The following is a 25,032-nucleotide window of genomic DNA, read 5'->3' as shown; positions in this document are numbered from 1 at the left end:
TAGTGCTCCTGCCCCTGCCCCCTGGGCCCACCTGTAGTGTGGGCAGGAGCTTCAGCGTGGGCTTCCCTCTTGGGTGGGGCTGGAGCTGGGGAGGGAAGGTCCTGGAACATGGCTAAAATATTATTCGAAATTGGGAAAATCACCATGTCTTGGAATGGGTATCCTACAAATGGATTTTCTCCATTGCCAGTGTGTAAGTGAACAATGACATTGATAGAAATCAATGGTGTTTGTATGGTTCTTTGTGGACTGTGGTGCAACTTCGTATCCATTCTCATTGAGTTGGAAGTGCCCTATGTATATGCACTGTAGAGCACTATGCTGTCTTAGATTATATAGTGGGGTTCTGACCTCAGGAAACCTGAGAGACGGGGATGCTGTGGTCCCTAGTCTACAAGTGTGAAGTGACCAGTCCTGGAGAGGTTAAGTGACTTATCTAAGGTTTAACAGTCAGGATTAAGCAGGGTCATGATTCAGACCTTGGGCTGCTTGTTTTTTTTAAAGACTTAATTTTTTTAGAGCACTTTTAGCTTTACAATAAAACTGGGAGGAAGGAACAGCTATTTTCCACATACCCTCTGCTCTCAAACATGTACAGCTTCCTCAACTATTAACAACCCCCACCAGAGTGGTGTATTTGTTACAATTGATGAACCTCCATTGACACATCATAATCAATCACCCAAAGTCCATGGCTTCCATTAGGGTTCACTCTTGGTGCTTTATGTCCTATGGGTTTGGACAAATTTATAATGACATGTATCCATCATTATGGTATCATACAGAATTGTTTCACTGCCCTAAAAATCCTCTGTTCTCCACCTATTCATCTCCCCTCCCACCTACCCCAGCCTGGACCACTGATCTTTTTACTGCCTCCATAGTTTGCCTTTTCCAGAATGTCATATAGTTGGAATCATACAGTGTGTAGCCTGTTCACATTGGCTGCTTTCCTGTAGTAACATGCATTTAAAGTTCCTCCGTGTCTGTTCATGGCTTGATAATTCATTTCTTTTTAGTGCTGAATAATAGTCCATTGTCTGGATGTATCACAGTTTATTTATCCATTCATCTACTGAAGGATATCTTGGTTGCTTCCAGGTTTTGGCAGTTATGAATAAAGCTGCTTTAAACATCTGTCTGCAGGGTTTTGTGTGGGCCTAAGTTTTTAGCTCTTTTGGATAAATGCCAAGGAGCAGGATTGCTGGATGATGGTAAAAGTATGTTTAGTTTTATAGGAAACCGTCAAACTGTCTTCCGAAGTAGCCATGCCATTTTGCATTCCCACCAGCAATGGTGGTGTCAGTGTTCTGTATTTTTGCCATTCCAAGAGGTGTGTAGTGGTATCTCACTGTTGTTTTAATTTGCACTTCCCTGGTGACAAATGATGTTGAACATCTTTTCATGTGCTTACTTATCATCTGTATATTTTTTTTGGTGAGATGTCTGTTAAGATCTTTGGCCTATTTTTAATCAGATTGTTTGTTTTCTTATTGTTGAGTTTTAAGAGTTCTTTGTACATTTTAGGTAACAGTCCTTTATCGGACATGTCTTTTACAAACTTTTTCTCCCATTCTGTGGCTTGTCTTCTCATTCCCTTGATATTATGTTTCTCAGAGCAGAAGCTTTTAATTTTAATGAAGTCCAGCTTATCAATTCTTTCATGGATTGCGCCTTTGGGGTTTTATCTAAAAAGGCTTCACCTACGTTCTGCTTTGGCAGCCCGGGGTTCACCGGTTCGGATCCCGGGTGTGGACATGGCACTGCTTGGCAAATCTATGCTGTGGTAGGCATCCTACATATAAAGTAGAGGAAGATGGGCACGGATGTGAGCTCAGGGCCAGTCTTCCTCGGCAAAAAGAGGAAGATTGGTGGCAGATGTTAGCTCAGGGCTAATCTTCCTCAAAAACATAAAAAATAAAAAAATAAAAATAAGGCATCACCAAACCCAAGATCATCTAGTTTTTCTCCTGTGTTATCTTCTAGGAGTTTTGTAATTTTTTATTTTACATTTAGGTCTATGATCCATTTTGAGTTAGTTTTTATGAAGAGTGTAAGGTCTGCGTCTAGATTCATTTTTTGGATGTAGATGCTCCAACACTGTTTATAGAAAAGACTGTCTTTGCTCCATTGTATTGTCTTTGCTCCTTTGTCAAAGAGCGATTGATGACATTTCTGAGGATCTTTGGCTTCTTTCTAATGTTCTTGCACCTTGAACAAAAATGTGAAAATGTAGGTATTGGCTGCTGTTGCACTGCAACAAGAGGATGGAGTCCTGTGATGGAGCTGGCACGTCTGGTGCTGGAGCGCTGCAGTGGGGCAGTCACTGGTTCACAGTGAGCTCTGTTCCTTGTTGGGCCTGGGTGGGGATTCTGGGAGCTCATCAGGCCGAGTATGTTTATTTTCATTTTACTGAGAAGGAAAGTAAGTTTATGCATATTAAATGACTAGCCCACAGTCAAGTGGCAAATAAGTGCTGAGACTAAGACAAACTTAGGGCTCCATGTCACCTCCTACATTACATTACACTTCCATACATTTGTATGACCTGTAATTCCTTTTGCAGTGTGATGGGACACAATTTATCTGAAAATAAGTAGTAATGAATTGTGTTTCATTGGGTTCTTGCTATAATCTCTCTGAAATTTATCAGTTGCTTTTTACTTTGCTATACGGGTTCCCCTGTGTTATGAGCTCAGTCTATGAGCATCCCTTGTTGGAGTGGCAGAAGCTTCCAGAGGTCGTGAGGTGGGTCTCCTGGTGTCCCTCCTGGCCTTGCCTGAACTGGCTGGAGGCTTGTCAGGATGAGCAGAGGACAGGCCAGGAAGGGATGAAGGAAATGCCCAGGAATGAGCAGAGGAAGAGGCAATAGGAAAGGGAATTGGGGAAATGCTAGTGGTCGTGGAATGTTGAGTAGTTGGATGTCCTCAGTTATTCTGAGGTCTTCTCCATGGTAACAGTAGCTTCAGTGTCTTGCTGTGCACAAAACCAGGCTATATCAGTCAGGGTCCAGCCAGGAGACAGAAAACACAGCAGTGATTTGAACAGGGAAAATTTAGTGTGAGGAATTGTTAACTAGGCAAAAGGTGGTTAACTGCTAAGAGCGCTCTAATGGAAGGTAAGGTAGTAACTGCAGAAAGGGGTGGAGGGAAACGTGACAAGGAAGAGACTAAAACTCAGAGGAAAAGGCCCTGTAGGCTGAAGGAGAGCCCCCAGAGGAGAGGTGTGACACTACTCCAGTGCACACCTCCTGAAGACAGCCAAAACCAGAAATGAACTGTTCAGACTTGACACTTCCCTCTGGGGCCCTCTGCTGGCAGAGCCTGCTGCCATGCCAGCGGGCAGGGGAGCAGTGCAGTCTGCAAGGGCCAGCCAGTATCCCGTGCTGGCAGAGAAGGGTGGTCTGGCGCTGAGGCGATACCCTGCTGACTGGCACGGCACAGCCGTTTGCCACCCAGCATCCATATGCACTCTCTACACAATGCAGTCTTCCGCTCAACAACCGAGCGACGTGGGTGGAGCCTCCAACAGGATGCAGCTGCTCTTTGCACGCGCGAAGACTCTTCTCTCTAACACAGACAGTCATTACTGTTGTTGCCGTTTGTCGTGGTGGGGGCTTTTCTGAACTAATTCTGTAACGTGCATTCTTTGCTGTGTGTGGCCACATGGTCTCTGCTTGGTTAGCTTAGTGGTCAGCTAATGACTGGATAGAGATTTCTTTAGATGCCTGGAACCAGTCGGTCTTCCCGTCTGTGCTGAGGGGCTCTGAGTGCGTGTTGGGGCACACCTTCAGTGCCCAGCCAGGCAGCTGACAACTCTGCCTTGGCCTTCACATCCTGCTTGTGCAGAGCCTCTGGGTCAGCCAGAGGTGAGAGCTGGGGTCTTCTCAGGCCTTTTGTGAGCTTGCACAGTCCTGGACATGGGCACAGCCCTACAGTGGCTTTCTAGATTCCTGGCAATGTGGTGGAGCTTTTCAACCCCCCTAAGGATGTCTCATTCCCCAGCTTTTCCTTAAGCCAGCCTTGGTCACCTGTGCCCATGAGGGGTGTTTCCTGTGACCATGGGGCAGCTCTGGCCTGGACAACCTTGTGAGCTCCTCCTCTCAGTGGGCTGCAAGCACAGCTGATCCCAGGCCTGGGGAGGGCCCCTTCTGGGGCTATTCTTCCCTCGGCACCCTCTCTCAGTCCTAGGATGGATTCTGGTGGCCTCCTTACACGTTGCTGATTGCTTCCATGTTAGACTCGCTAACTCTATAGTAAATCTTACCTTTTAAAGTACTGGCACACAGCCTTTCTTATTTCTGTACGCGCAAAAGAAAGCCAGCTATTAGAAGAAATATGTCACTGCACTGTCACCAGTTGGTCTCTAAGTCCTATCAGTTCTGTGTCCAGATAGTCACCAGATTCATCTTTTCATTACTCTCCTTTCCCAGTGCTTTTGTCACTACCTTCTTGGTCCTTTAGCTCAATCCAGATTTCGGCTTTCTGTAACCCCTTACTGCTGTGGGAGCCCCGAGGGAAACCAGTCAAAGAGAAGGTGCACTTTTCCCACTCTGCCCACTCGGGGAGGCACCTCTGCCTCAGGCTCTTTTATTATGCTAGTGCAGTGGGAGGTACACGGAGATGAGTGCTCGGCATTTGGACCTCTTCCTGGTGATATCCAGAGCCCTCCCCATGATACGCTGACCCAGGTGATGCTCGAGAAGCTGACCCCACCGCAGCAACACGTCCTCGCGTGGGGAGGAAGGAAGGTTGGGGCTGGGAGTTGGTGCCGAGCACTTGTAGACTTGACCGAGTGTATGAAATTGTTGAACAGAGTTGAGTAAGGTTTACTAATGGGTGATCTTCCATTTTGTTTACTTTGCTTTTCTTTCAGCTTAATGTCTACGGCCAGTTGAAGTAGAAGTTGGTACTAACGGAGATAAAATTTAAAGTCTATGACTAACAAAAGGGATTGGTGTGAAAGGAAGAAAATTCAAGATTTCGAAATGCTGTCTATATCATCAAAAATGATCGAGTTATGTTTAATTTGAATTAAGGATATTTAATTCTGCTTCTTTGAAAATTGATACTCTAAGAATAATATTAATTAAAATATCTGGTTAAGTAGCAAAATCCATGTTTGTAAACTTTGCATATGATGGATTTTGGAAATTTTTAAAATGAAAATATATTATTTATGATAGCATGTAAAGGATTTATTATTATTTTCAAATGAATTAAATATTTAAAAATTTCTCAGTTTAGGGGCCGGCCCAGTGGCGCAGTGGTTAAGTTCTCACATTCTGCTTCTCAGCAGCCCGGGGTTCGCCGGTTCGGATCCTGGGTGCAGACATGGTACCGCTGGGCAAAGCCATGCTGTGGTAGGCGTCCCACATATAAAGTAGAGGAAGATGGGTACGGATGTTAGCTCAGGGCCAGTCTTCCTCAGAAAAAGAAGAGGATTGGCAGTAGTTAGCTCAGGGCTAATCTTCCTCAAAAAAAAAAATTTCTCAGTTTAATTTTTAATATGGAAACTATCAATAGATGAAACCCATGAAAATAAAAAGAGTATACAGGCATCCTGAGACCGCAGTGTCTGAGGACTGCTGCCCCTGTAGACACTCACCTGCGTGCAGAGGGATGGACTTTCAGGAGGAGTCATTTCTAAACTGGCAGCATTAGTAGGCACTTAATAAATATCTTCTTGATTGAATAAAAATACTGACAATGGAGTAAAGTAAAATGTGGTATTTCCGTACTTTGGAAATGCGTGCACTCACTTACAAGTACTATGAGTGTCAGCGCTGTAGCAGGCGGACACGAGCAGTGGCCACACAGCGTAAGGGACGCTGTCCCTCACGGGAAGGCTCGGTAGGCCGTCCGGGGCTAGCGTGGCGGCCCTTCCTCAGGACCCAGGTTCCTTGTGCTGGGTTATTGCCATCCTCCGTGTGTGGCCTCCACCTGAACTTGAAGCTGGCTGCTCTGCAGATCCAAAATAGCTTCACGTCCACATCCAGCCAGCCAGAAGACAGAAAGGAGGTGTGGGGTCACAGGGCCAGTTGTGCACGTCGTGTCTGCTCTGCCTCATTGCTCAGGCCTGGTCTCGTGGCTGCAGCCTGCTGCAGGGAGGCTGGGGCGCCTGGCCTGTAGCTGCCCGGCGTGTGTCCGGCTCAGATGCCCATCATGGCGTCAGAAGGTCGAGAGTGGTTACGCGCTCTCTGCTGCACTGGTGGGTCTGGGTGTTACCAATACAGAAAGCTCCCTAAGGCACGTGCAGGTCACAAAAATACACACATTTAATATTATCTGGTTTTTGTGTAAAAAATTTCAACTCCTCTCAAATAAACTTATACATTTCAAATAAACGTATGTTTATAGATAGAAAAAATTCAAAGGAAGCACTCCAAACTGATAGTAGTAGTTACCTCAGGCATAGTAAGTGAAAACTGGGAAGGGTCCAGGACATTTTAATGTCATCTTGTGTTCTTCTGATTTTTTATTAAAAGAATATGAAGTTATTTTGCCTACTAAAAATAATTCCTTCGAAGAAAAAATAATTATTTTTCTTAATTCTTTTAATAAGAATGAAGTGAGGCATGGCATTGGAAGCTCTAAGCTGAGTTTCTGTGGCGTAGCTAATGATGGCGCGTCAGCTATCAGGCCAGGGCAGTACTGGATGCAGCAAACAGATCTTGTGCAGTTTTCCTAGTACAATGAAAGGAAGTTGTAAAATAGATCGTAAAAACAATCTGGAGAATACTAAAAAGGCCACAGCTAAGCCCTCATGATTGAAATCTCTCTGAAAAGAGCAGCTCTAATCATTATCCTGTGTAAACGGTGCCAGTGGGTGACATGGCGTCCCTCTCTGCCCCAAATCCAGAGGCAGGGGCGCAGACCATAGCAGCAGCGGGCGTGGAGCGCCAGCTGGTCCGTGCAGCCCGGCTGTGGTGAGAGGAGCGCCCTCGGGTCCGCGCTGGCGCGGGGTCCTGGTGCTTCCTGCAACCGCTCGGTCTCCGTCCCCGCAGCGCTTGCTCCGCGCAGGGAGCGCCTTTCCACAGCGTGCGCTGGCCTCTCTGGGGGCTCGGCGCTGCGTGGGAATGCTGCGGTCAAGGCTGGTCGCGGGGCTGGGAGCAGAGGGGAGAAGCACTTGGCCCACCTCGACTAGACAGGGCAGGGCTTCCCGGGGAAGCTGGACGGGGTCCGTAAGATGGAGAGGGGCGACTCTGAGGTGGAGGAAATGGGAGCAGAGTCACAAGGCGTACCACCACTTATTGTTCTCCTTTTGTTTTGTGTGGTTTCCAGGAAAAGTGAGAATATTCAGAGCTAAGTGACCACCATGTTCCTGCTGGAATCAGAAGTGTTTGAATCCCATAACAATATATTGATTAGTTTTGCTGCTGCTTCAGCTTTATAAAAATAGCTTCATAACAGTCTTCCGCAGCTTGTTTTTTAATCATTCATTATCATTTCAAAGATTTGTCCAAGATATTATCTATAGCTGTAGTTCGTTCATTTTAACTGTGTGTGGTTAAAATGTGTTAACCATTGTGTGAATATACCACTACACACACACGCACACACAGAGCCGTTAAAGAAATGATGATAATGCTATTGTGAACATTCTTGCACATGTCTCCAGGTGTGTATATGAAGGAATCTCTTGGGGTCTATCCAAAGAGTGGAATGGCTAGTCTGTAGCAGTATTCATTTTTGCAGGTAACGGCTGGGTGTTAGGTTTTCAGTATCTACATTTGTTCATGTTGACAGTAGATGCCAGGTTTCTGGAGCAGGGCCAGATTTAATTACTGGCTTGTACTAACCACGCTGGTTCCCCCGAGCCTCTGCTTACCCCTGGGTGCAACGAGAGCCATATCCGGTGTCACCCTACACATACTGGTGTTGTATCGTAGGCAAGGAACCCCAAAAACAGGAATCTGGGAGCTTATACACACGCTGTCTCCTTCCTCTCTTGAGACGGGGTGAAAAATCTTTGTTCTTTAAGGAAATTCTCCTTCAAGACAGTGGGGAGAATCTTGGGTTTTTCCTCTTACCCTTTGCAATGTAGGCAAACATCTCCAGGAGGAATGTAAGACGAACTTCTCCCAGGAGACGTTCCAGGTCTCACCTGTCTGAAATGTGAGAACATGCCCGTGGGAGATCAGTCTCCTGACATTTGCACTGTCTATCCCCTCATCATTTAACTGCCAAGTCTCAAGACCTGGAGACCAGGTCCCAAGTCTCAGTAAAATTTGCTCTGAATGCCCTAACTGTGCAGAAACATGCTATTTTCCCCACAGTCCCACACTAGCTAGTGTAAGAGCTCAGATTGCTTCATATCCTCATCAAAACTTGCCATCGTCAGACTTCTTAATTTTTTGCCAATCTAGTAGTTGCAAAATGGTGTCTCACTGTGCCTTTAATTTGAATTTCCTTGATCATAAAGATTCTGGTTTCCTTTTTGTTGAGGGACCAACTCAAACCTTATGCCCATTTTTCTGTTGGGTTGTCTTTTTCTCTTTGATTTGTAGGAGTTATAGGTACTGGCTCTTAATCCTTTGCTGATTCTATGTATTGCGCATGGTGTCTTCCCACTTTGTGGTTTGTTTTTTTCGCTTGCTTTATGGTGTCTTGATGAACGAAGTTCTTGACTTTAATGTCATCCAACTTGTCAATCTTTTCTCTCGTGGTTTGAAGTTTTGATGTAACACATTCGTTACTATCCTGAGGTCAGAAAGATTCTTTTTTTTCCTAAAAATTTTTTGGAGTTGATTTTTATGAATGGAATAAGGTGGGTGGCAAGTGAAGTTTTTTCTCTCCGTGGACGACCAGTTGTCGGAGTGCTGAATTCACCCTCTCCAGTGGCTCAGCCGAGTCCTCTCCGCACATCATGTGTTCAACGTATATGTGGGTCTGTTTCTCAGTCCTCTGTTCTTTTCCACTGTCAAGACTCCAAAAAATACTTTGCTTTTTAAAATTGTAGCTTCATAATAAGTCTTTCTATCAGATAACGCCAAATCTGTGTGCCTTATCTTAACTATGCTTTAGCCTTGCTCCTATATAAACTTCACAGTCAGTTTACAAATTCTCCAGAGATGCTATTGACAGTCTTATTGCAATTGTATTTTAATCTGTAGACCAGTTTGGGAGAATTGACATCTTTAGGATGTTGAGTCCTCTTATCCATGAAAATGGTATCTCTCTACATTTATTTAGGTTTTCTTTATTTTCTTTCAGTAATATTTTATAACTACCTTCATAAACATCTTTAATTAGATTTATTCTTAGATTCTTTAGTTAAATTTATTCCTAGGTACCTTATATATTTTGTTACTTTTATAAATAGTACCCATTTAAATATCGTAATGCTAACTTTGTGATATATAAAAATATAATAGATTTGCTGCTTTTATATCCAGCTGTCTTGCTAAGGTTACTGCTATTCATATTTGTTCATACTTGTCACCATGAATGGGTGTTAAATTTTAGCTTTTCTTTTTTTGGTTATTTTGCATTCATAGAGATGATTAAATGGGCTTCCTCCTTTACTGTGCTAATGTGGCAAATTGCACTGAAGATTTTTGAATGTTAAACCACACTTGCATTCTTGAGATAAACCTAACTTATGATTATCTTTTTATACACCGATGGATTTGGTTTGCTAATATTTTTATAGAATTTTTGAATCTGTGTTTGTGAGTGAGGCTATCATAATTTTCCCTTCTTTCATTGTCTTTATCTGGTTTTGGAATGAAGGTTACCAGCCTCATAATGTTATAAAATCAATGGTCGCCTTTTTCTCCCTCTCAAACGTCCCTTATTCTCTTTTTGATGCATTGACTCTTTTATTTTAAAAGTCCTATTACGGATGAAGTCTGTTTTGTCTGTTGTTAATATAGCTATACAAGCTTTCTCTGAGGCAGCATATTCTATGCTTTAATTTAAGTTTTCCATTTCTACATGTTCTAAGATTGTTATTATAAGTGGCAGATAGTTGGATTTTTTTTTCTGATCCAATTTGACATTCTGACAGTTCAAGAGTAAAATAAAAATAAATTGGCAAATTTAGTCCATTTATATTTATTGGTATTGCTGGTATATTAGTCTTGGTTCCATGATGTTACTGTGTACTTTCTATACATCAGTTTTTTTCTAGGCTTTCTCCTTCCTGCTTTCCCAGAGCCTTTGTTTGCCTGTTTTGTTTTCAAGGCTGTTTTTGGTTAGTTTGCCAACTTTATTACCCCTCCTTTATTGGTTTGGAAATTATATCCTTTGTTTCTGCCTTATAAAGGCTTTGTCCTAGCTGATTGCCTGGCACATAGTAGGCTCTTAGATTTTTTTTTTTTAGGAAGATTAGCCCTGAGATAACATTTGCTGCCAATCCTCCTCTTTTTGCTGAGGAAGACTGGCCCTGAGCTCACATCCGTGCCCATCTTCCTCTGCTTTATATGTGGGACGCCTACCACAGCATGGCTTGCCAAGCGGTGCCATGTCTGCATCCGGGATCTGAACCGGCGAACCCCAGGCTGCCGAAGCAGAACATGAGAACTTAACCGCTGCACCACTGGACTGGCCCCTAGATGTTTGTTGAATAAACAAATGTTTTCCTTAATTTTCTGTCTCCACTTAAATGTCCTTTCCTGTATATTCATCCTTTTCTTTCTTGAATAGGATACAGTCTCTGTATGCACTTTTCTCCTTCCTTTCTCCAGAAGGTCATTCACAATGACCAGGAAACCTTTCTTCAGCTCCTTACATGTTACTCCCATAGTTATCTCTATATGTTTGTCCAGTTTTATGTTTGAAATGGAATTTTGTAGATTCCAAAATTGTTTTGATTTTGGGCTTGGAATTCTTCCTGCTATGTAGTTTCGTAGCAACAGGGTTTAATAAGTGGAGCCAATTACTCACCTGTTGTCCCTCAGCCCCGAGCCCCCCTCGCAGCCAATTCCCACAGTGACATCTTAGAGTCTCTCTTCACCTTTTCAATTCTGAGATCCCTTGTTGACAGTTCTTTCCATGAAATCCTCTCTGTTAAAGTAACTGGTGTGGTTTTGCTTTCTGAGTAGACTCTGACTGATACATCGGGAGAGGTAAGTATGTCAGCTGGAAATCTTATTCTTCCAATTCTCTATGTTACCTCTTTTTGGAAAAACCTTCAAATGATATAGTCTCTATTTTAAGCTAGATAGTCTCCTTGGTTAGAGTTTGTTTGTTCAGTAAGTGCTTACTGAGCAACTTCTCTGTACCAGGCACTGTGGGAGGGGTGGGACAGAGTGGTGACCAGGACAACCATAGTCCTTGCCCTACTGGTGCTTCTGGTCTATTGTTTAGACACTTTAGGTTAGGAGCTTCTAGTCCTAATTGTAACTGAGAAATCACAGAGTAGTAAAACGAGATCTGGTTTTGCCCAGGCTGCCTTCAGCTGTGTGACCTGAGCATGTCCTTCAGTGGCTTCTGGGTTCTCATCTGTAGATTGAGGCGGGCAGACTGGCTATGCTGACCAGAGTCCTCTCTCTGAGCCAGTGGCCTGGAGGATGGTTCAGGGTTGGCACTGAGAGTAGTCAAGGCAGTTTGGCACCCTTGGTGGTGGGTGGGGGTCAGCCAACCCGGGTTCTGCCCTCACCCTGTTTACCAGCTGGTTTGTCTGAGAGAGCCCAGCACCTCTCTGGGCCTTGCCTGTGATGGGTGAAGGCATCCCTTGGGGCCCTCCCACCCCTCATGTTTTGAGGCGACAGTAACCAAGTGGGTTATTTCCCCAAGTCCTAAGCAGGGGCCGGGAGTAGGGAGGGGCCCTTTGGTTCTCCTGGAAGCACACTGGCTACATGCTGGCTCAGGCATGGCTGTCGAAGTCAGTGCTGCAGTCAGGCTGTGCTCTCGGTGCCTGGGAGCAGGGCCTTGTGTGTGACTCGGGGGCAGTGAGATGCACTTTCTCCACCAGCACCACGGAGGGTTGGGGCACAGTGGCTGCGGGCTGGGCCGCGCAGGCGTCGTGGTGTGGCCTGGTGTTGCCTGCTCGCCTTCTTGCAGTCTTGATGAATTGTTTGTTTGCAATTTCACAAGTGGAGTTGATTTGGAAGAAGGGAGCTGGTTTTAGGCCATTTTTACAGTGACATCACTGTTTAGTACTGTTTGGAGAGGAGGATTATTTAGCGCCTGAAGGGTGCTGAAGGGGCTGGATCAGTGGTGATCCTGTGACAGTTTGTTAAAGTACGGAACTTATTTCTCCTCATACACTGGGGCAGTGCACTCTCGATTTGGGAAACAAACAGATCACTGCTAAAGATTCTGCTTGTTAGTGAAGTGTCACCACTGAGTTGATTCAGTTCTTTGTAGGAATTTTTTTCTGTTTGCTTGCTTGTTAAATTTCTCCTTCTCCTTTAACTTTCCAAATCCCACAACACATCCTTGTGTAACTAGGTGTTAAATGTCTTCGTTTCTTTTGCCTGTAATGGGGCACGAGTTCCAGAGCTAACTGTGCTGGAGCAGGTCTCTGTCAGCCAGAATTTCCTCTATAGCCACCTGGGTTTTAAAAATTAAACTCTTCTTATCACAAAGCTTTGTGCTCATTACCTCCCCCACCCAAAGAAAAGTAAAAATACAGAATAGCAAATATATAATTTGTACGAAGGTTCATTTTGAACATGTTTGGAGCCTTCTTTGGTTTAGTAGTAAAAAGCATTTTCCACATTGTTACTTATGCAGCAGCAGAAGCATCTGGGTGGCTGCACGGATCCCTATCCGTTAGTGAGGGACTCCCTATTGTGGGGTACTTGGTTCCCGTATTATTTCACTCTCATTCATTCTCTCATCAAGTGCTGTGTCTGCTAGGCTGAGCCTTGCACCGGGCAGCAGGTATTCAAAGGGAGCAAACAGAAACCCAGCCCCCCGCTAGCCCCTGTGATTGACAGTCTTCTGGGGGAGATGCTGCAGAAGCTTTGTCATTTCAGTTTGTGCTAAGTGGTGAGAAGGAAAAGTACACAACCTAGGAGAGAGGAGCCGGGGCAGTCTATTTAGACAGGGGAGTTCAAGGAGGTCTCTTAAAAGAGGTGACACTGGGTTGAGGGCAGAACAGGCCCCAAAGAGGGGAGGTGGTGAGGTGGGGGCCCCAGAAGAGTCTGGGTGACAGGGACCAGATCACGTCAGGCCTCGCCCATGGCACAGAGCATGGTGCCAGAAGCTTCTGAAGGGCTTGGAGCTAGGGCCTGCCCGGCAGATGTGTGGGGAGCAGACTGCACACTGGGGAGCAGGAAGACCAGTGAGGAGGCTGGCCACCACATGCTGGATCCTGGGGCCGGGGTTGGGGGGTAGGGGAGCAGTGGGTCTGGAGAGAGATCCTGGGTTCCAGATACATATTATATTTGGGATGATTTTTTGAAAAAGAAATTTCTTAGACAAATTTTTCTCAAGAATATAGCAAATTTAGTAACTTGTGGGGCCAGCCTGGTGGCATAATGGTTAAGTTTACATGCTCTGCTTCGGTAGCCCGGGGTTTGCAGGTTTGGATCTCAAGCACAGACCTAACACTACTCATCAAGCCACGCTGTGGCGGCATCCCACATAAAATAGAGGAAGATGGGCACAGATGTTAGCACAGCAGCAATCTTCCTTAAGCAAAAGGGGGAAGATTGGCAACAGAGGTTAGCTCAGGGCCAGTCTTCCTCACAGAAGAAAAGAATATGTCAGATTTGGTAACTTGCTAGCAAGGAACCGGCACGGTGAGCAGAGTCTGCTGCTTCAGAGAGGGTGGAGCAAGAGGGGGCCTGGACAGAGACGATCACCCAGGAGAATGACACAGATGCAAGAGAGAGCATACTGCTTCTAGCAAGGTTATAGCAATGTCCCATTTCTACCAATTTATCAGCTGTCATGGAGAACTTCTGTGGCATGGTCTGAGGTGCCTGTCACCAGGAGTAGAAGCATGCTGTTGGGACACATCTGTGTCTGAATTGGAACCACGAGGCCCAACCTCTAGGAGTGTCTCAGAGGCTGATTAGCGGAAGGTAGGAAGCAGTGTCCCCTGAGACCAGCAGCTGAGCTCCCAGAGACAGGCGGGAGTTGTAATCAGGTGTTTTCTCAACCCCAGAGAGCCAGTGTGCACAGGTCACCCATCCCTCCTGGGGACAAGCAGTTCTTCCTGTGCAGTTTGACTGCTTAGAGGGAATTCCCAGCTGGACACGAGCATGGGCACATTTGAGAGGGCTCTGATGCAGCCTCCTGTGGCTTTGCCTCCATACGGCTCTCCTGCTGGCATCCTCTGTGGTCCGTTGTCACTTTCAGGGTGACGGCCTTCAAGCCTCCTTGCCCTGGTTCTGGCCCAGGTAAGTTATCCTTACTGCATCCTTGGTGACCCCCTCTGCCTGCCTTTAAGTCCAGCTTACATGCAGCCTTCTTGGGGGGTGTCTGTGCTGGGTTCCCCCGGGTGCCGCACCAGTGTCACCCTCTCTGTGCTCCCAGAAAGCTTTGTGTCATCCTTGTGGGTTAGCTACTGTCTTCCCCCACCAGTCTGGGCACCGCTGGCAGGCAGGCTTTGTGGCACAGCTGCCACTGGTCGTAGACACGGAAGACAGAGAAACGTGTTTGCTGTGATAGTGTATAACCAGCTTCTCTTTTGAACCCTTGTCGGGATATTCGAGTTTGAGGAACGCACGTGGGATTTGTATTATTATTCCCAAGGACTCCTTGCTGTTGGTGATGATACCATCTGAGACGAGGAACTCTCTGTTCGTCTCTGCTGCTTTCTTCATCAGGCCCTCCATTTCTTCTCTCCCTAAATCAGCCTCGCTCGCTCTCTCTCTCTCCCTCTCTATCTCCCACACTTCCTTTCTTTCCATGGTTTTACTATTTCTGCTGCTGCTCCTTAGTTCAGGATCTTTCTACTCTTGACTTCTGACAGGTTGCCCCATCCACTCCAGCTTGCATGCTATATTTCGGGTGACTTTTCTAAAATATCACTACCAGTAATGTCTGCAGCATGGCCCTACTCTGACTACCCCATCGCTGCTCTGCAGCTTGACCTCTGTTCCTGTCAGCTTGGTCTCCTCATCTCCCCAGGAGCCGGCCTGTTTTTCATTGGCTCGTTCCTGAGTGGCCCTCCCAGACCTGCCATGCACCCCATTGTGCTTGTCGTCTACAGCACAGCCTCCAGGGCTGCTCCAGCTGCTTCTAGTTCAGAAGTGTTCAGATAGCTTGCAGCCCCCTCTTGCCATCTTCAGGGAGCCTCTCGGGAGGACCAGTAGATCGTGAGTTCCTGAGTCTGAAAACCTGTCTTCTGCTTGCTTCTCTGAGGTGCCCTGTGGTACCGTGCACATAGTTGTTGCTCAGAAAACACTTGGTGAGAGCCCTGGGACAATATGGAGCATACGGAGTGAAGCTGGTCACTACTGGCATCTACACTGCTTCTTAAAATTTGAGGGATTAAAAGTATTGTTCTTGTTGCCCTGGTTCAGGTCAGAGTGGTTTTGGGGCAGAGGTGAGATGTGTGGGGTTTTGGGTGTGAGTGATGGGAGCAGCTAGTGGGTGCCAGAGGGGCCAGGGAGGGGAAAGAGGAGGAGGACGTGGTCAGCGGGTGAGGATGACTGTCCAGTTGGAGGCCACTGGTGGGAGCAGGTTCAGTGGAGGGCAGGACAGGGAGAGCCTGAGAAGGGGGCAGGAGGGAGAAGGCGGTGAAACAGTCTAGCAGAGGGGGATGAGTGAGATGAAGACAGTTGCAGTGCTGAGGGCCACTTGAGTGGGTGTCAGAAATGTCAGTGAGAGCAGCCCCAGGGGTGTGTTCTTCCGGTGGGCAGTGAGCTGACTGAGTGGCCTGGGCACAGGTGCGTCGGCCGGTCGGTCAGTAGGAAGAGAGTTGGATTTTACTGGTTGAGTTCAACAGGGAGAGAGAAAGGGACATAGCCCGCAGAGCTTTACAAGGAAGTGCTGCATGGTTTTCTCTTGCTGTAAGATGCCCAGATGATTCTCATGCTGTGCAGAGCAGAGAGTCTGAGAGCCCCACAGCCTTTAGAAAACACCTTAACTTCCTCTATGGCTGAAATTGGTCTCTTAGGATTTCAAGTACCAGGAAATCAGAGATTTTCAGCTGTGATGCTTTTTATTTTTATTTATTTTGTGACGAAGATTGTCACTGAGCTAACATCTGTGCCTATCTTCTATTTTATGTGGATTGCCACCATGGTGTGGCTTGATGAGCGGTGCTGTGTGTGCCCGGGATCCGAACCTGTGAACCCAGGGCCATGGAAGCAGAGTGCGTGAACTTAACCACTATGCCACCGGGCTGGCCCCTGTGATGCCTTTTTTTGTTGTTTTAAATACATTCCTTTCTTTAAAATTATTTTTTTTTTTAAAGATTGGCACCTGAGCTGACATCTGTTGCCAATCTTATTATTTTTCTTCTTTTTCTTCTCCTCCAAGCCTCCCGGTACATAGTTGTATGTTCTAGTTGTAGGTTCTTCTAGTTGTGGCATGTGGGACGCCATCTCAGCATGGCCTGATGAGCGGTGCCATGTCTGTGCCCAGGATCCAAACTGGCGAAACCCTGGACCACCAAAGCGGAGCACACGAACCTAACCACTCGGGCATGGGGTCGGCCCCGCTATGATGCTTTTTATCTTAAAGATGTGATCACTTATTTGTTAGAACCAAGATCACATTTGGAGAAGTGTCTAGCATAGTAACAGTGAATTAATTCTGGCCATTTCCTGGAGAAAGAACAAGATGTTTTAATGGCCAGTTATTTTATGCACCTGAGTTGGTTTGGTCTTCAGACACCAGCTGAATATCTAGCGATTCAGTTTCCCAAAATGCTTATAAAATTATGGAAACACACAAACTTGCTGAAAACTAGCCTTTATATTAATAATTATCACCATTATCCCACAATTGATGCTTCCCAAACCTTCATACTGTTTCACTTGCTCTTTGTAACAGCCTTTGGAGGTCAGCTGTTATAATCCTGTTTCCTGATAATGGATTTTGAGACTAGGGGTCGTTCTGGGGGCTCACAGTTGTAAGTGGCAGAGCAAATACTTGGAGATCCCTGGATGACTGTTTTTTTTTTTTTTTAAATTTTGCCTTTTTAAAAATTCTGGTAACATACATAACGTGAAATTTACCCTGAGATGACCTAAGTCTAGTATTTTCTCTGTCCCACAGTGCCCCTCTGTTCTCTCCAAGGTAGTACATCAGGCAAATCCAAGCATCTCTTCTCAAGAACTTAACTTGATATATTTTTTCTTTGTGTTTAGGGCTCGAAATTTGGGCGGGGAATTGGACTCATTCAGACTTCTCAACGCACCTCTGCTCGGAGATCGTTTGGAAGATCCAAGAGATTTAGTATCACTCGCTCCCTTGATGATCTTGAGGTAATGATTTTAGTTTTTCTTTTCTTCTTCATGTTTTTAAGAATGAAAATAAAGCTTACAGATAGATCTGACTCTCATTGAATTCACCCTAATCCTAATACCTTCTCTCCTCTCCCGTGGTAACCACTGTCTTCATGTGGGGGCTTCTGATGCACCTCTTCCACCGCTGCACGTGTCTGCACCATCTCCTGTCATCTCTGGTCCTCTTCCACCCTGCACGTGTCCTCAGACCATCTCCTGTCATCTCTGGTCCTCTTCTACCCTGCACGTGTCCCCACCATCTCCTGTCATCTCTGGTCCTCTTCTACCCTGCACGTGTCCCCACCATCTCCTGTCATCTCTGGTCCTCTTCCACCCTGCACGTGTCCGCACCATCTCCTGTCATCTCTGGTCCTCTTCCACCCTGCACGTGTCCGCACCATCTCCTGTCATCTCTGGTCCTCTTCCACCCTGCACGTGTCCCCACCATCTCCTGTCATCTCTGGTCCTCTTCCACCCTGCACGTGTCCCCACCATCTCCTGTCATCTCTGGTCCTCTTCTACCCTGCAGGTGTCCCCACCATCTCCTGTCATCTCTGGTCCTCTTCTACCCTGCACGTGTCCGCACCATCTCCTGTCATCTCTGGTCCTCTTCTACCCTGCACGTGTCCCCGCACCATCTCCTGTCATCTCTGGGTCCTCTTCTACCGCTGCGCATCCCTGGACCATCGTTGTATGTTTGGTGTTCTCTCTTTTGTGCCTGATGCTGTTGTAGACACTTGCTGGATGTGAACTTGTGTAACCCTCACAAGAGCTCTGTGAGGTAGGGCCCATCTAACTCCCTTTTTAAAGATGTGATATTGATCCACAGATACAGATAGAGTATCTTTGGTGTGGTTCTTTTATTTATATTCCTTAAAAAAAAATTCATATGGGGGGTGGGCACAGGGGGTGAAGGGGAGCAAGTACTTGGTGATGGACAAGAAATAATGTACAACTGAAATTTCACAATGATGTAAACTATTATGAACTCAATAAAAAAAATTCATAGACTTTACTTTGAGAGCATTTTAGATTTACAGAAAAGTGAAGCAGAAAGTGCAGAGTTCCCATAGGAAGTTTCCCCAGTTGTTGACATCTTCCGTTGGAGTGGTACTTCTGTTACAGTTGATGAGCCACTGTAGGTACATTATGATTATGAGACGACACTCTTGGTGCTGTTCATTCTTAAGGTTTGGACAAAGGCAGTCTGTCATGTAGCGGCCAGGACAGTATCGCTCAGAGTGGTTTCCCTGCCCTAAAAACCCCTGTGCTCTTCCTGGTCACCTCCATCCTCCCCTGAACCCTCGGCAGCCACGGATCTTTTCACTGCTTCATTTTGTGTTGTAAAATTTTACACACATGCAGTTATTCTGCATGTGTTATTCTGCCACCTTTAAAACATTGCATTATGTTTTCAAGATTGACCCTCGTAGTTTTGGTTCATTTATTTTGCTTGTTATGTGGCATTCCATTATGAATATGCCACAATTTTTATCCGTTTTGCTCTTGCGGGCACTTGGTGGAAAGCTGGACAGTCTACTCTGAACAGAGCCTTGTGGACATTCTTAAACAAGTGTCCTTGGGCACACGTGGAGAAAGAGAGAGTATTCCTATTAGGTAGACTGCTGGGTGATGGGCATGTCCAAACGCCACTCACAGTGGCTGTTCCCACTCAGGCTCTGGTTACCCACAGGGCAGGGGTCCCTGGTAGTCTCTCCTCACCAACACTTGGTACTGTCAGACTTGAATTTTTCCCAGTTTCAGTGAAATGGCCTCATGTTTTAATTTGCATTTCAGTAATTATGAGTGAGGTTGAGCGTTCCACCGTGGGTATTTTGGCTGTTTTCTCTCTCTCTCTTTTTTTTTTTTTTTTTGAGGAAGATTAGCCTTAAGTTAACATCTGCTGCCAATTCTGCTCTTTTTGCTGAGGAAGACTGGCCCTGAGCTAACATCCGTGCCCATCTTCCTCTACTTTATATGTGGGACGCCTGCCACAGCATGGCTTGACAAGCGGGGCATAGGTTGTACCTGGGATCCCAATCACTGAACCCCGGCCGCCAAAGCAGAATGTGCGAACTTAACCATTGCGCCACTGGGCTGGCCCCTGTTTTCTCTTTTTTGAATTAGTAGCTTATTCATGTCTTTTTTCTAATGTTTTTTTTTTTTTTAACGGGTTTTTGTAGTAGTTCTTTATATATTCTGGATATGGGTCCTTTGTCAGTGAACCAATTTTGAAAATATCTTTTTTGTGACTTATTTTTACCTTGGTTTAGGGTGTCTTAGTTAGATATATATATTTAAGTTGTAAACTATTATAACGTAGAGTTTCCCGTTTTGAAGTGTACAGTTCAGTGGTAGTAAGCACATGCACACCGTGGTGCAACCATCACCATAGTCCATCTCCAGAACTTTTCATCCTCCTCAGCTGAAACTCTGTCCCCATTAATCAACTACTCCCCATCCCCCCACCTTCCAGCCCCTGGTCACCTCCATGCTACCTTCTGTTTCTATGGATTTGACTCCTCTGAGGACCTCGTATAAGTGGAATCCTATAGTATATATCCTTTTATGTCTCGCTTTTTTCACTTTGCATAATATCTTCAAGGTTCATCCCTGTTGTAGTGTGTGACAGAATTCCCTTCCCTTTCAAGACGGAATCATATTCTGTTCTATGGATGATATCGAACCTAAAGTGAGTTCGCTCACCCGTTGTGCAGCAAGTCAATCTCTGACACGGGGTAGTGGAAGAAAGTAGGAATTTTATTATTGCACAACGCTGAGCAAGGAGAGAGGGCAGCTAATGCTGAAATCCCAAACTCCCTGAAAAGCTAAAAGGAAGGGTTTTTATTTGGAGCTTTAGGTAGGGGAGGCAGGAGCATATGGCCTTGCTGGTCGGAGCTTTCCCACCAGCCTGTCTTTGGCCTTAAGACTACTTGCAGAGAGGAGGGAGCCCGTGACCTTGCTGGTCAGCAACTTTCCCAGCAGCCTGTATCTCTTTGCGAGGAGGAGATAATGAATCCAGGTGCTTGTCCTTGGTGGTGTCTGTCTCCATGGAGGATTGGGGATTCTGGAGCCAGGAATCTAGGGAGTAAGCAGGGAATGAGTGTCTTGGTTTTAACCCCATATATGCTGGGTTTAATGTAGGTAAACAGATATCAGGGTTACTATCATAAAGACAATAGAAATTTGAAAGTTTGCAAAGAAGAAATGAAAATGTTATTCTCACATGGTATGATTGTAACAGAAAATCTGAAATAACCTATAGATTAATTGTTAAAGTTAATGAATGAGTTAGCAAGGTTGCTGGATATATGGTCAACTTACAAAAATCAGTTGTGGATACGGTTAGAAAATGATCTGTAGATTCAACGCAATTTTAATCAAAATCCCAACACATGTTTTGTGGAACTTAAGAAGATGATTCAAAAATTTTCGTGGAAATGCAGAGGGCTAAGAGTAGCCAAGATGTTCTTGAAGAAGGATAAGGTAGGAGGACTTCCTCTATCAGCTATCAAAACTTACTGTATCAAGTTAGAGCAATTTAAGGCTGTGTGAATGTTGGCATATGGACAGACAGTGGAGTAGAAGAGACAGCACAGAAACAGAGCAGCATCTGCGGGCACTTGGCTTGTGGGCAGAGCAGGGTGAGTGTGGTCTCTTCACTGGCGCTGGAATAAGTAGAGGTCTACATGGAAAAACAAAGAAACTCGATTCTTCCCTGCACCAGACAAACACAATTAGCCCCAGCTGTGTTGAAGCTCTAATCATGAGGACAAATGAGAGTGACTGGGGAGTAATGTAAACACACATCTTCATGATCTTGGGGAAGGGAAGACTTTTAAAACCAGACACAGAAAGCACTAACCTGTGATAAAGATTGATGACTCTGACTCAATGAATGTTAGGAACCTACACTCATCCAGACACACCATTACTAGAGTGAAAGGGAAGATGACGTCGGCAACATGGGTATCCTACAAGGGCCGTGTGTCCTGGGGCCGCCTACAGATGCAAAATGGGTAAGCAATTCAAACTGGCACTTTAGGGAAGAGGATACCGCAGTGGCAAACCCACACCGGAAGAGGTTTCCAAGCCCATTAGTCATCAGCAAGGCGCAAATTACAGCCACAGTGAAGTCCCCACACCAGACTGGCTGAAGTGGAAAGAGACCAAATCTCTTATAAACCCCCCGGGTGAGGGTTCAACTACATTTGAAGGGACATATGCCCTATGATTTGGCAGTTCCACTCCATCTGAAATACACATCATGTATTCCAAAAGACAGGTATAAGAATTCAAAACAGCAGTAGTCATGAGATTCCTAAACCAAAGCAACTTAATTGTCCACCCACAGTGGAAAGGACAAATAATTTGTGATTTATTCATGCAATGGAATGCTCTATGGCTGCCTTCCTAACATGGATAAATATCACAGAAAGAAGGCAGGCACAAAAGAATGCATCTGTGTGGTTCCATTTATGTGACTCTGAAAACAGGTGAGATTAAGCCATGGCTTTTGGTTGTGTGTTCAGTGTTGTCAACCTTAAAAATAAAACAGCCGGTTATTTTACCAGCAAAATGAGTTTATTTGGGAATAGCCAATGAATTGCAATTTGGGATATGTGTGCTGTGGCAGACCATAGTTGAATCCAACAAATAAGGCCAGAGGAACATTATTTTATAGAGGAAAAGGAGGAAGTTGGAAGGGGCTGTTTTGAAGGAAAGTCCTTTGGAGAAAAGCAAGAGTTCAGGGTGGTGATGGCTTCTCATTGGCTGAGTTGCTGGGGTCATTGATTTCTGTTTGGGATGCAATGTACAAATCTTCCTATAACTGACAATTCTTTCCTGTTGACTCCTTTCGGCTGGGGTCTGTAATCGACTGTCTTCCTGTTGAAGACCTCTTTCGGCTGGGGTCTGTAATCGGCTGTCTTCCTGTTGAAGACCTCTTTCTGCTGGGGTCTGCAATTGACGCTTTTCTGTAATTGCCCTCCAGTGGTACTGCGTGGGAGCTCCTCCTTCTGGCCTCCTGACTCCATTTTAAATGCGGTTTCCCTTTATTGATTTTCACAGTGTAGAACCATAAAGAAAAGCTAGAACATTGTTATGCTTTTTGTTATGACCTGGGTGGGAGCTACATGGGCTTCACATTGTGATAAATCACTGAACCATATATTTGCATTTTGTGCTGTTTTCCAGATTTGTGTTGTAGCTTGCAGTAAAAATGATCACCATGATCGTGTGTGTTTCTTCCAGCCCTGTTGAGCTCCTGGAGGGTAGACTGGAGTAGGCAGTGTTAACAACTAGGGTTAGGGTTTTGCAAATGAGCCTAGAGAGGAGGATGGGACTGAGGAACCGAGGGTGAGTGGAGGGAGTGATGAAGGAAGAGGCTGGTCTCTGAGCCATGTAAGAGGGAAACTTGGGAGATGAGCTGGTGACAGATTGTGGGAAAAAGGGAAGGTCCTTGTGGCATGGGGTCCTTGTTGGAGGGGCTCTTGAGACAGGAGATGGAGGTCAGAGAACGAGACAGTTGCTATGGAAATGTCAGAGGTGAGTTTTTGTTTGTTTTAAGAGAGCGCCAGTTTTGGTTATGCCCATGGCAGGTGGTCACCAAGGAGACAGTGGCCCAAGAAGCCCGTCAAGGATCAGCACTATAGGCCCAACATGGGATGACAGACATGTCTCCGCCCTTGAGGTGTTTAAAGTCAGGTACAGAAAGAGAGTCACAGCCTTGGTCTTAGCATTTGTGAGATAGCTTCAAGGTTCAGAAGGCCTTAGAAGGGGGGTCTCCAGGTGCAGGGGTCCTGAGCTGAACATGCACAGAGGCTGCTTGCAAGCCAAGTTCCCGGAAGAACTGCACTTCGTGTGTTCTTGCTGGGGACCGAGGCTTAAAAGGGAACAGTGACCCCCGAGTCCAGTGTGGGAGGCAAGAGCCACCTTCTAGGAGTTCTCCCTCTGTTGTCACCTGTCGCAGGCTATTGACCCACATTTGTGTGTGCGGCTGGGCTGATCCACTGTGATTCTGTTCATGGACGTTTTTCTACGTGTGCCTCCCTCATTCAGAGGGCAGCTGCAGTGAGGGGGAGGTGGGGTGCTGGTGCCTGAGGGGAGGGAATGGGTTGGGGTGGGCTTGTAGTCCCCCCACCAAGACGAGCAGGAGTGGGTCTGCAGGACCTCCTCGTAGTGTCAGATCCATGGAGTATGTAGCTCTCCTTAGCGGCCCTAACTAGTGCGTTAGGAAGCTTCACGTTATGAAGAATGTGCTAGATCGTGTGCACGAGTGAGTGTATGTGAGAGTGAGTGTGAGATTGTGTGAGCGTGTGTGAATGTGTGAGATTCTGTGTGAGAGAGACTATGAGTGAATGAGAGTGTGTGAAAGACTGTGAGTGTGTGTAAGCGTGTGAGGTCATCGGAGAGGGTCGAGAGGGTGCCTGTCCAGTACAGCAGTGATGGCCATTGTGGATGGGAAGTTGAAATTGCCTACGTGCACCCAGTGCACACGAGAAATGGGATGGGCGGCTCTGGGACCTTCACTTCCCTCTGATTTGCTACAGGCATGGCAGGAAGGCTTCTATACTGGGCTGGTGGGTGCTGGGTGGTCGGCCAGTGTCCAGGGAGGGGATCAAGGGTCACTAGGGTGAAGGGAGGTGGGCCTGGGGCTCTGAGAGGGAGGCATCTGGTACTGGGGACATCTTTTTTTTTTCTGAGCTAACAACTGTGGCCAATCTTTTTTTTTTTTTTTTTCCTGCTTTATTTCCCCAAATCCCCCCGGTACATAGTTGTATATCTTAGTTGCAGGTCCTTCTAGTTGTGGCGCATGGAACGCTGCCTCAATGTGGCCTGACGAGCGGTGCCATGTCTGTGCCCAGGATCCAAACCCTGGTCTGCTGCAGCGGAGCGCGCGAACTTAACCACTCGGCCATGGGGCCAGCCCCTGGGGACATCTTTGAAGAAGGCCTGGCACCTGAAGCCTGAGGACCACCTGGTGGGCTGTGGGCACATTTGTGGGAGGTGCCTGGGGAAGTGGACCAGGGAGCAGGTGAGCAGCGGAACGTGTTGCCCTGGAAGCTCAGAGAAGGGCTTTGCAGCCTGGGGACAGCGGCAATGAGGGGCCCAGGCATGCAGACTTGCAGAACCACACCTGCTGGAGAGACCGGGGCAAGCCGTGGGGTCCCAGACTGCACTTGCTTACACATCTGTGACTTGAAATGTCACATTCTCTGTCTGCTAAGCAGCCTCGAGATGGACAGGAATCTGGTTTTATTGCTAATGGTGGTTTTGTGTATTCACTTGAGGAATAAGTGGTATTCATAGTACTTAGTTTAAAAGCTGTAACTGCTCGTAGGAAGCACTGTGTGTGCTAAGCCCTGGGAAAATCCTGGTCATCCTTTGAGGCCTGGCTCAGACATAACCTATCCAACACCGGCACCTGTGGCATCAGCCGCCCCCTTAGGGTCTCCTTGGCTCATGATTTCCGTGTAATGTGGTGACAATGATGATGTCCGCCACTCCCTGAGGGAAGCTCCTCGACCTGTCAGGGCCTCGTGCAGTGGGGGCATCACCACAACCTGCACTGACAGATGCCACACCAGGCGGCCATGGCTAATGGTGTCTACAGCCTGCCCTGTTGTTGGAGATATAACAATGAACCCTATGCCATAGGAACTATCATTATT

General features: G+C 46.3%; 1 protein-coding gene across 5 annotated transcripts in view; it reads left to right on the top strand.

Moving 5' to 3' along the window:
• RGS12 (regulator of G protein signaling 12) overlaps window positions 1-25,032 on the top strand; it is a 133,015-nt gene that overhangs the window by 36,109 nt on the left and 71,874 nt on the right. For all 5 annotated transcript variants that reach the window (XR_011502385.1, XM_044767912.2, XM_070506338.1 and 2 more), the window contains one exon: window positions 17,222-17,338. Coding sequence is in view for 2 of the 5 variants with exons in the window: in XM_044767912.2 (XP_044623847.2) it covers window positions 17,222-17,338 (117 nt within the window). In the remaining 3 variants the exon portion in view is untranslated. The remainder of the gene's footprint in view (window positions 1-17,221; window positions 17,339-25,032) is intronic.

Source organism: Equus asinus, chromosome 3, assembly GCF_041296235.1.
Source record: "Equus asinus isolate D_3611 breed Donkey chromosome 3, EquAss-T2T_v2, whole genome shotgun sequence".
Taxonomy (NCBI): domain Eukaryota; kingdom Metazoa; phylum Chordata; class Mammalia; order Perissodactyla; family Equidae; genus Equus; species Equus asinus.
The sequence above is the reverse complement of the archived record's forward strand: the minus strand, read 5'-3'. Positions and strand labels throughout refer to the sequence as shown.